Source organism: Megalops cyprinoides, chromosome 10 (assembly GCF_013368585.1).
Source record: "Megalops cyprinoides isolate fMegCyp1 chromosome 10, fMegCyp1.pri, whole genome shotgun sequence".
NCBI classification, from domain to species: Eukaryota; Metazoa; Chordata; class Actinopteri; order Elopiformes; family Megalopidae; genus Megalops; species Megalops cyprinoides.
Window position 1 is genome coordinate 20,910,759 of NC_050592.1, and position 12,550 is coordinate 20,923,308.

Genomic DNA, 12,550 nt, shown 5'->3' on the forward strand with positions numbered 1-12,550 from the left:
CATGTCATCAGAAAGAACAAGCTCCCCTATCATTTATCCCCATTCAGATCACTATATGGAGGTTACCATAAAACTAATCCACAGGAGAGGAATTGACTTCGAGGTCACAACAGGTGTCATACAGTATCAAGCACATAATATGATAGTACACTAATGACTACATTGGATTCCTACCTTTTGAATAGTACCCAGCATGTGTATTTCTGAAAATCTGGTTTACACTTACAGGTGAACAGTTATGAGCACATAGATCAAGTTACCAAGTGAAGCAGGAGAGCTGGAAATAAGAACTACTTCAAAGCAATAGAAAAATCACTCTCTAAAATGAATTTTTAGTGATGAATAAAATGAAATTGCCACTGATCTGTTGTGCATTACCAAAGTTTTCAGATTATGCATGCTGTCACATCCCGTCTATTACAGAGCTAAAAGCTAAATCATTTCCATGACCTGGGCAGAGAGTTCTGACACTGCTGGAAGATTAAAACTGCAATACTTACGAGCAGCAGCTTTAAATAACTCTGAATGACTCTCTCTCTCACACAAACACACATACTTGCATACGATGTATCTGTTTAACAATGAAAGTGCTCATTATCTGTTTGTGACAACCTACCTACCACCTCAGTGCTGGCTGCTTGTGGAAGCAGTATTCTTTTGTATGTGGGAGTCTGTGTGAGTGTGAAAGTGCATGCGTGCATGCATGCATGTGTGTGTTTGTGTGTTTGCGTGTGAGGTGTGAGTATGTGTACGCATGTGACAACGTGTCAGTGAGAGCGCATTTGTAGCACATCTGCACCCAAGTACAGACCCTCTGGAGTGTAATCACTTGTGGCACACTCTAATGTTAGAGCCTTTTCCCATTACTGAGTTCCTCAGACATATCTTCACTTGCCCCTGAGAGAGAAACAATGCTGGATTCCACCCTTTACTTTTAATCTGGAACTCATGCAATCGAAAGCCACTGATTTCATGTCAATATTAATTCTGTGGCCTGAGCGCAAGGTTTACACCCCAGCTTGTAAAAAGACAGTTTCTCCCCATTTTCCGGAGCCAAGCAAGAATCAGCTGTAAAGACATCCCATATCCTGGTAACACTAACCTTATAATGATTTTTTAATGTTGCATTAAGTACAAGTGGGCCAGAGTCAGAGCGGCATTTTGTCAGTCAGTTATTGGGGTTTAGGAAATTGATTCGGGAGGCATCAGCCGATATTCCATAAGTTATTCCCAGCATTTCAGTTATTAAAATACTGCCAGTCCAAATAACCCTACAGCACTTGCTCGTTTTTCACAAACCCTTCATCCATGTCCTAATAATAGCGGCAAGTGACAGTCGTAGCAACACTCATCAAAGAAAGCAGTTAGCTGTAAGATAATGTATTAGAAAACTAAAGCTAAACATTAGCTAGCTAGCTAAGAATTAAATAATTTGCAAAACAAAAAGGTTATTTTCTTTCCTGTGTATGTTTGCAACAGCAGTAAAGAATCAAGTCAGCCAAGACAGGTAGGCCCAACCAGGCTCCTGTTTGGTTCATACTTACAGTAGAGTGATGGGGTGTCAGCAGAGAAGAATGCTGGGTAATGGCTTCCACGGCCGACAGAGTGTTCCTGATCAGCTCCTCGGATGCTGTCTGTCCTGGAGATAGGAAAAGGGTGTGGAATGTTACACTTGCAGCCTTACAATCTAAGCCATGAGCACAAAGCACATCATGATAAGGAACACTGACCTACTGCTCTCTCTAGGCTGGTCCCATAGGAATCTACAGATGTGACATGATTCTGCAAACAAACACAACAGGGAGATGATCTCAGTCAGCACCACGTTTTCCAGCTCTTCTGAAATGTAACCTGCAGCAAAATGTCACATTTCTACATTTTGAAAAATGTCTGGCGTTTCATTGGCTTACCAGTAGTGCCCCAAATTTGAAAAGGAACACATCGGTCACCACCTGCGGCCTGAATATCTGTGGAGAGATACAATGAGAGAGAGAGAGAGAGAGCAATGCTGTGACCCCATCTGAGCGCCACCCTGATACTCCATACTCAACAAGTCATTGTTCCTGATCCCTGATTGTGTGTAAAGCCCCACACTCTCACCACAGAGTCTCTGTGCTGCTGTTCATAGAGTTTATAAAGCCCCACACTCTCACCACAGAGTCTCTGTGCTGCTGTTCATAGAGTTTATAAAGCCCCACACTCTCACCACAGAGTCTCTGTGCTGCTGTTCATAGAGTTTATAAAGCCCCACACTCTCACCACAGAGTCTCTGTGCTGCTGTTCATAGAGTTTATAAAGCCCCACACTCTCACCACAAACTCTCTGTGCTGCTGTTAGTAGAGTTTATACAACTCTGCTGAGCTGTCAGCCACTGGCAGTAAGGATTTCTCATCCCTCTCCATGTCCTGCAGTGATAAATGCACATGGATCTCAGGAGGGAGAATTAATGCTATTCTACTCCCTCTTCCACAGCAGACAAAGCCTACGCTGTTTACACACTGTATCTCTTTCACTCATATGCTCAGTTCATCTGCAGTTATACACATCTGACTGTGCTTGTGTTACCTGTAAATAAAAACCCTCTCTCTCTCTCTCTCTCTCTCTCTCTCTCTCTCTCACTCACACACATACTCCCATGCTCAGTTTGTCTGCAGTTATATGCAGCTGGCTGTACTTCTTACAGTTACCTATGAATAACTATCCTCACACACACACATTGCCATGTTCTGCTCATCTCCTGTGCTTATTAAGGTTACCTGTGAAATGTGTGAATACATATCCACACACACACACACACACACACACACACACACAAACACACTCCCATGCTGTGTACACACAGCTGGCCACCTGCACATGCACTCTTACCAAATTGAATAAGTAGCTTTAAATGAGAATCAAAAAAACCCATCGGCCTGTCTTACTCTACCTTTCTCCTTCCCTATCAGAGATCTATCAGATTATCACATGATCATGGTAACATTTAACATTCAACTGTTTCTTGTCAAACGCAGGAAACAGGAACTAGACAATAAAGAAAACCTGTGCAACAGCTCCAGGCATGGTTTGACCTGAAACCAAGCATGTCCAGGCAGTATCTGAATCTTGTGTTCTTAGACTTACGTTCTCAGCCTGAATCTATGCAACTAATGTCAATATACTACTTTCACCACAGCAAGTCAGCTGACATTTAAAATCCGCCTTTGAAAAGTAATTGGAAAAGACAGTGCTGGAAAAAGTCATCTTTTATAGGCCGACTTCATCCTAGTTTAACAGACAGCTAAATGTAACCTTATAAAATCAGCTACTGGAGTAAAAAATAGCAGTGACATGTTATTACTTTTAAAATGAGATGACTCAATTTGCTTGTGTGGTAGTGTTTACTGTCCATGAAAAATCCCTGAAACGTGGAGAATTCTATTGAATCAGAGCATGGCTTCATCACACAGCTTAGTGGCAAATATCTCGCATGAGCAAAGAATTCCTTCATATTAATTTCAGCCCGATTGAGCATGTCAGCACTAAATCCAATTTTGCACCATTTGACAACTGGCAATAATCTTGCCTGAGGCAGAAGGGTAAAAACCAATATCTGAGAAAATCCAACATTGCATGCAGTTTTAAAACTTTATTTAGGAAGACAAAATTGGGCAATTTTCAATCTTGCTATTTTAACGGTTGATTTTAGTGGATTACCAACTAAAAAAAAACACTAAATGACTTCACATTAATTGTTTTGCAATAGAAAATAGGTTTCTGAATATTTCTAACTTACAGTCAGCAATCTTCCCATTTTTCAGGCAAACAAATATACAAAAACAGATATTACATTTACAATAAATGTTTAAGCAGCAAGAACAAAGACATACAGGTAGTTGAAAGTTGACGTTGAAATCTTTTATCTAATTAAACTCTCTATAGAGATATGTTCCCAAAGCTGAAAGTCATGTCCTATTCAAGCTAGCACTAACATAGCATGGATATGTATAATATTTACTAACTGTGTTAACAATGGCACTTAATATAATACATGATTTTAAAATAATCAGAATATCAGTTCTACCATTTACTTTTTGTCTTAAATCCACATCTGGCAATCCATGCTGCCTTGGTGGCTGACACCCAAAAGATATGCTGGACAGTGTCTTGAGAAGATAGTTACACTTAAGGTTCACGACCTTATAGAAAAACCCTGCCAATCCTTAAGTTCATTCAGAGCTACTATCCTTTGGCCCCACATGGACAAGTGGCTAAAGCAAGCGGTGCTTTACGGGAGTAGCAGAAGCAGTGAGGTGTTGCATGGTGTGATGATCTGGTTGTTCTGCAATTTCAGTACACAGGCAGTCTGACGCCCACTGAGCCATGACTGACTCATTGCACACACGTGTAGAAATCATGGTAGTCACACATACCTGCACACGCATGTGCACCCACTCACACACATACACATATCCACACACAGGTGGGGCATGTACCTGCGAGGTGAGCAGATGCAGCACGACACCCATCATCGGCAGGCACTGCTTTAGCTGCTTGGCCTGGACGGTTGATGGATGTTTGCGACCCACGATGTTCCCCAGTGCAGACAGGATGTCTTCTACATAGACAGAACAGTGACAAATTACCAGCTGTCAAATTTACCAAGACACCCAGACAGGGGTCAGCAATGATGGGGACCGCGCGGGAGAATCCTGACTCGACTCCATGCAGATGAAGGAGGCAGATGGAAGCCAAAGCAGAGTCTATAGTGGGCCATTCCGCCATTCTGAAGCCGCGCACGCTCCATTCCAGGCGAGACGTGCCATGTCGCGGCGGTAATTTACAAAGGGAAAGGCACGCAAGGTCAATACCTGGCCTGGTGCTTTAAAATTCAATCAGAAAGGTAATTAAAGAGAAGCAGGGAGATTGGACACTTCAGCCATTGATGCCCATTCTCTCAGGCCCCCGCACTCACTTCTCCCAGCGTTTTCCTGTAGTGTGATTGATTTACCCAGAATGCCTGGCAGCTCCTGCACAATGTGACGGATGAGGACATCCAGGCATTTTGACAGGTATTCATTGCTGCTTTGTTGTTCCCTCCCCGGCGTGGCCTTTCGGACGTCTCTTTCAATGTACATCACCAGCCTACAATCAGGACGAGAAATCATTATAATTCACCCGAGCTCACGCTCACGCATGGCTTGAATCTAAACACGGAGAAACGAATGAGGGATATGTGCAGAAAATGAGGCAGAGAAAAAGAAGGTGTTACCCAAAATGAATCCTATTCATCATGACTCACCTGTATGAGGGCATTCAGCTACAGCAAAACACCACTTAGGGTGAAAATGTGATAACTGTAGAATATGCATTTAACACAAAAAATGACATCAGTTGAAAGGCGGACCACACCCACAGTACACACTGACTGGGCATGGGGTCACAGTAAATATGAGGAAAAAAACATACAATACTACCAGGAGGGATACTTATCTCCTCGACAATTTCCTGACTTGCAGCATGGGAGCAAATGCAGATGGACTCACTACACCTACAGAGAACCTTTTCTGTGTCCTTCAGAGAAAATCTGAATGTATCTGGGTTAGCATTCAGCTAAAGCATGCATTTAACCCCATGTTAAAAAATCTTTCAAATTAATATTCGTCGCTACTTGGATCTGTTGCTGTTCACTAGTCAAGCTGTAGTACAGGGTTTGTATAACAAGGAAAAGCAGTACATTCAGAGTATCATATGAAAAAGCCATAGTACACTTAGTACTGCTGGGTTGCAGAGGTTTAAAAAAAACATCCTTGTAGTTAATGTGGATCCAAGTGAGAGAGACCATGCATGACAGCCTGACATTTTTTATATTCTAACCTTAAGAGACTGGAGTTGGAGAACATTAAACATTCTGTGGATAAATTTGCAATGGTATGAAAACCCATACAATATCAAAAAATGTTTACCAGTCTCCAAAATTGAATGGCTCTAAAAATGAACGCAGTAACATTTCAAAATGTCATGGAAAATGAAGTGTGCCATTACTCTGCTGATGAATCTGTGTTTTTTTACCTCAGCTCTGAAACACTGATGAAAGCTATTTTGACCTTTCACAGCTTTTAGCGTTCTGCCGCAGGAAGAACACAGGCCTTGCACTCAGGGTTAAGAGCGGCTCGTTTCCTGTCTCCGGTATGCATGCAGGGAGACGTGCGCGGCTACAGCAGGCTTCGCGCTCTGCGTCGGCAGGCACAGCTCTCAGGCTGGAAGGGGAGTAAGAGGGGAGAGAGGTTCGCTGCTCCGATACTCTGCCTCCAGGCGCCCGCTTATTAAGAGGCAACGTTAATTAGCTTGTTTGCCGCACTGCAATTCCACTGCCGCGCTGCAATTCCACACAACTGGCTCCCGGAAATAAACAGACCCCCCCCCACCACCACCACCACCACACGCCCCCACCCCCACCCCCATCCAACACCACCACACGCTATTTCTGTCGAGACCCCGTCTCTCAAATTAGACAAGCAAAATCAACAGCGAGGAAGTCAGGAGGAACCTGACAATGAGCAATAAAACTACAAGGGGAAAAAAGGGCCAGGGTTTCTGACGGAGCACTAACAAAGGGCTGCCTCTCCACATGAAACGCCGGGTGTGCTGACACGCGCTTTATCTCCTACCTACCGCCTCTCCACACTTCACTCCGCTCTTCCGCCATGGGGACACACATAATTGGAACAAGTGAAAACACTTAGCTAAGTGATGCTGCCCTAGTTACTGGGAGATTTTTTCAGCATACTTTCTTGGTGAACTTGGTCTTTCAAATGCCATTTTCTGCATCACTCTGCACCAGAAGCCTGTAGCTGATTTGCTGACACTGTCTGCTCTTCTCCAGAGTAATACAAGGGTTCACTCTGACAAAGGTATACTTATACAATGTACCTTTCTGCAGCACCCCACCAAAAGATTGTCATAAACAGACACTGAAGACCTGAACTTCACACTACCTCTGAACACACCGATGAGCTCTGAGACCACAGCTACAGAGTAGAGGCGGTGAAACACAAGCCCAGACACATGAACGCCAGTTGTGCACTTTTGTATCATAATATGCAATGCTGGTACCGTTCACAAATGTATGTACTTTGCTGCAGTGACAGCAGATAGGATATGCATCCATACTCCGTATCTGTGGTGAAATACTGTGATGCTCACAGGGACTCAGCATTCTTCTGAGCCACTCAGCTTCAGTGCAGAAGGTGGGGTTGGGGAGGGTTCATAAAAGATCAAAAGCAAAAAACAAATGATTTCAATTCTGACTTCGGCAATCACGACCTGATCTCGACAATAATTGCACAACTAAAAGCTTTTTCTCTTTTCAAACATCAATCCCCTCCACTTCAGACGAAGACGATGTTCTTTCTCGGATTCACAAAGCAATTCCCTTCCTCTGTTACAGAAGAAACAAGCCCTAAAGTGCTTGTAGGTGGGTGATTTGCTTAGCTCATCTGAGTGTCTGATTATAGTGAAAACCAACATTCACTGCAAAAAAAAAAAAAAAGTGGAAACAAAAAGAACAAATACAAACTTGAGAACTTAATCATTTATTTGTTCTTCAATATTCTCTACTTCAAATATTTAACATTAGTAGATTTCAGACAATATGCTTTCGAATGCTTCTCATATGTCAATGCGACTGCCAAATCTTTTGAGGACCCAAGTAAATCTCTTGGTTTGTAGCTGCTGTTAAAGCTGTTAAAACATGTGAGAGGTCAGATGCTCAGTACAATGGTAATTCATTATTTGGAGAACCATTTTGGAGTAAAATGGAGATGCTGTCCATTACCCTAGTGAGAGCTGAATCTCAGATGTGAATGAATTGTGTTACAGATCTCAGATGTGAATGAATTGTGTTACAGTTTCAGATCCTAAAGTGCGTCAGGCACTTTAGGATCTGAAACTTAAATGCGTGGAATTATCTTTAAAGTGCGAATGAGATCAATCAGATAACATGTAACATTCCCTCAAGGTCTCCATACTTGCTGTTTGGTATAATGCTTTGCTACTTCGTCACAGTAACATGGGCAGAGTCAAAAAAGGTACAGAAGCCAAAAATAAATGTGTTTTTATTAAAATTAAAATTTATTTAAATGTGAAATATTATTCAGAAAAATATGTCCTCTGGCATCTCGAGCTGCATCTCTGACTCCTAGGTGGACTGAAAAAAGTTGGATGATTCATTTTATCCAACAGATGTCTCACACTTGTAGACGCTTCCAGCTTCCGCTGGGGAAAGGAGGTGCCATGCAGTGTCCACAGTGGCCACTTCAGAATCCATTATGGCAAAGGAAGGCAGAGGAAAGAGAGGGCCTGGCTCATTCAGGTGATTTAAAAAGGCCATTTATTTTCACATGTCAGGATCCCCCTTTTGTGAGCCCTGCAGGATCCACCAGCTGCATTATTACTGGGGGAAGAGAGAGAAGACGGAACGGGAGAGGGCCGCAACTTCAGCGACAAATGACTTTTACTCTTCCGTAAGAGGGCCGCGTGCCCTCAGCTCTCCGCCCGCCGCACTGTAATTGGAATCCACAGGAATTCCAGTGTAAAACTGACGAGGATTGATGGGCGTGGTGGCCTGACATTTCAGCTCCTCACTTCTGAGACGGTGTGTGTGTGCCTGTGTGTCTGTGTGCGGCGGGTGTATAATTTAACAAGTGTTCTGCTGATGAGAAAGTGCCCACTCAGCTCTGCACAATGAAATCTTCTGTTCATTTAACTGCAAATCAAAGCGTAGAGCATTTCTGCAGCCTTGTTCACATTAACCACCTGAGCCAGAAATTATAAATCCTCTCGCTCTGCCCTTTAAAGTCCCAGGCAGAATCCAGCCACCACTTTAAAATGAGGATTCTTTAAATATGCCTCCATTAACAGCAGGGCAGAAAAAAAGCATTTATCATTTCTTACATGGCCACATAAATAAGGATTTGCCAGCAGCAGAGAAGGAGAATATTAGGATGTCTGTCTTATGATTCTGTCTCCTACAGCACAATGTCCCCATCACTGCACCAGGGCATTGGTCCAGAGGGAAGACTGACCCCTGCTGGCCCAACAACACTACTTCTAACAGCAACCTGCCTTTCTAATAAGGTCTTCCACCCATCCACACACTAAGCAAACCCAACCCTGCTTAGCTTCAACCATCAGGCAGAAGATAGTGATAGGGTGGTATGGCTGCTGGAAAGGACAAACTTAACGATGAAAAATACAATTGTGCGTGCTAAGATGTGAGGGGATGATCGCAAATGACATATGTACAAATACATGTTGTCCCTTATGGTTCATTAACTCCGTAGTGTACCACAGGGTACTATAACAAATATATATCTATAACACAAGGTGTAAAAGCACAGCCTTTTCCATGCTAGGATGCACATGCACAGACACTCCAACACCTCAGTGGAACTCACATTCAGGATCAACTCCAAACCTGCCCCGCTGACGACCTCGCGAGAGCTCCCAGCTACCCAGCACAGCTGGTGACCTAATTAAAATACAATAATTAAGCCGTTTCTGACACGTGCTTACACCGCCATAGTCAGATCCTGAGGGAAGAACAACCCCCAGCAATAAACATAGGAATATGTATGAAAATATACCACTTCCACCAAGCTGTGCCATTTTGATGTTGATGAGACAAGACAGCAGAGTTAGGATTTGCTTTCGCTGTTTGCTCTGCAGGTGATGCTTATCTGAACAAACACAGCAGCCAATAGGCTGCAGTGCAGGGCAGGGACCCTTTGGAAAACATTAGCCTGGTAATCATTATTACGAATGATAAGAAGTGACAGTGGTGTCAGATCAAAACAAACTGGATTGACTGAGTGAAGAGGAACCCCCTTTTGTACTGAAATTCTCTATTTTCTGCCTGTTGTAGTTAGTGGAGTGATGTCATAAGAGTGAAGACTGGGCTCCTAGCATGAGGTCATATGGTTATCCAGTGCCCTGGTAAAAGGTTCCTCAGCTCTGCTTCTGAGTCATGCATGGGGCTTTGAGATCACACAGTATCAGGCAGCCACCCCACCTCATACTTTCAATCAGGTATGACTCGGAGGTCCAGTCTGCTGGATGAAACTTTAAGCTCAGGTCTTGACCCATTCCTGCTACCTATGACCATGTGACTACAGTTCAGCATGGTATGGTCAATATGGTACTGATCTGGTGACCAGGAAGCCAATAGGTTTCTTCTGCTTTCAGGAAACTGATGCTCCACTAACTGGAAAAGGACATTACATTACTTCTGTCGTTCACTGGGTGAAACATTAACTTGTAGACCAAAATCATCATACAAGATCCAAGGGGTCTGCGGTTTTGGTCTTCACTGGACATTACATCGGAGTCTTAACCCTGCAATGAAGCTGCAAAACACTGCCACAGAGCTCTTCTCCTTCACATTTCATAGTACACAAACTCCGCTTAGAGAGGCACTACGATGCTTGACCTTTGGAGAATCCAGCTGCTGAAACCATTACATTGTTAACTGAAGTCTTTTGAGAATAATGGTCCAATCTATTCTGAGTTCTGCTGGAGAGTCTAAGCCCAGTTTCAGTTAATGTGATAAAACCGGTCATCCATCTGGGTTTCCTCCTCTGTTCAGAAGGGTATGGGACAGGGATGCCGCTCACTCCATTCTCATTAAATAACCATCTCTGCTTTACCAATTTCATTCGGGAGTCACGGTTCAAAAGGACTTTTATCTACAGCATAATGATCTTCGGGCTTAAAAAGGTGCTATCCAAAAATAAATTGGGTCCAATTTATCTTCCGCTATGGCAATCTTGTGCACTGTATTGCAGAAAGCCATTACTCTGTATTTGACAAAACTCATTTCGCTCTTCCATTATTTGTACAGAAGAGTGTACTTTGACTTTGGTTGCAGGTACAAGGCTTTAAATCCTCCATACTATGTAATTCTTTGTAAAACTCTGTCAAGTTTTTTGTTGGCCTGAAAAATGTCCAACAACACTGCAGAGTGGACACATCTGCACCTGCAGTCATGGTCACATAACACATCACTTCTGAACCATAAGGCGCCATAAACCTCAAAATAAAGCACAAATCCACTAATATGTTATGCATGAATCATAACAAAGGGATTGCAATTGTAACTGCGTGAGAGTCTGGCTCTAACATCTGATAACCGAACTGTAGCTGTCATGGGTAACAGAGCTGCATGTTGGCTGTGTTGTCTGGTATTGAGATTTGCCCTGTAACGGAGGACAGATCTGAGTCAAACGTTGGCTGTATTGTCTGGTACCTTGAGTTACAGCACAGAAGCAGCATCTCACGATTGTTGATCAGAACCTGGACCAGCACCAAGAAGGCCTTCGCTCGGATCACTGCGGACGGACTCTCCAGACACCGGATCATCTTCGTCACTAAGTCCTGTGGAGGGACAGTCGTTGTCAGAAAGTGGTCGAGTCTGGCTTTGCTCTACTGCTGCTGGCCTGAAGTGGGCAGCGAGAGGGACAGCCAGCGTCTGGATGGCGAATGCGTGGCGACTGGGAGGTGTGAGGGACAGCGACATGAGTGGCTCAAATAACTGACAAGTTTAACCAGACACTTCCAGAATCATAACTGATCCTACATAATTTTTCAGCATCCCCTCCTCTTATTTTGTTGCATTTATTCCAATAATGATACACATCCAACATCCAATCATGGTTGCACTTTAAACCTTGGTCCCCCAAACATTCCTCAACTGCAGAAATCAGTTCAGTATCGCTGGCAAATAACTCTTTCTGGTGAATGACACTTTATTTTAAGAAAGAGATAACAGTTGTATGGTGCTAGATCAGGAACAAATAGGGGTGTGTAAGGGTGGAGGGTGGAGTGGGGCAGTTTTTCTGCAGGCACAGTATTTAACCTTTGCTTCTTTATCATTTAATCTCAATAATCCTATTGTATCTATTTCATTTACTCTCTGTCAACCTCTTTGGTGGTTACATGAAGTAGAATGAAGTCAGCCTAAATTGATTTGTGTTTCTGTGAGATAGATAAACAATTCCAAACTGGCAAAAAGGGACAGTTTAGCGGGTGAGACTGCCTTTTCCAAACAACCTGTCCTGACCCCACTACCTCACGCTGCCATGTGACCAGTGTGGTGTCAGAGGAGGGCCTGGGTAGACTAGTTCAAGGGTAATTTAGTATTTGATGTGTTACAAAATACTGCATTATACAGTATTAAAGGTACCTGAACAGCTAAAGATGAATGCACTGCACTATAGATGAGAAACACATAAGCATGAGGTTAGATGAAAAATGGAGGACAGAGGACAGCTAATTAAAAGGGATTCATTAACCTTACCTTCCAACATGTCACGGAACGGCAAAACAAAATCTGTCCCACTAAGGTTACACTTTTACGTGCGTGTTAGTGTAATTAATATCAAAAGCATCAACTTCTTGCATAAATTGTAATTACATCAGCGGTTTTGTGAGCCATACACTATGATCACTGCAGCATCTTACCTAATTAGTTCAGCTGCTCAGTGATTCATTAACATCATAATTCTGTGCAAAA

The 12,550-nt window shown here is 43.1% G+C and overlaps 1 protein-coding gene across 1 annotated transcript in view; it reads right to left on the reverse strand.

The window, feature by feature from the left end:
• The window catches only part of ulk4 (unc-51 like kinase 4), a 96,505-nt gene that overhangs the window by 50,058 nt on the left and 33,897 nt on the right, over positions 1 to 12,550 (reverse strand). Inside the window, exons 22-27 of the mRNA XM_036539547.1 lie at positions 11,285 to 11,412; positions 4,991 to 5,124; positions 4,476 to 4,597; positions 1,911 to 1,967; positions 1,731 to 1,782; positions 1,545 to 1,639 (exon numbers count right to left, since the gene is read on the reverse strand). Coding sequence (XP_036395440.1) covers positions 1,545 to 1,639; positions 1,731 to 1,782; positions 1,911 to 1,967; positions 4,476 to 4,597; positions 4,991 to 5,124; positions 11,285 to 11,412 — 588 coding nt within the window. The remainder of the gene's footprint in view (positions 1 to 1,544; positions 1,640 to 1,730; positions 1,783 to 1,910; positions 1,968 to 4,475; positions 4,598 to 4,990; positions 5,125 to 11,284; positions 11,413 to 12,550) is intronic.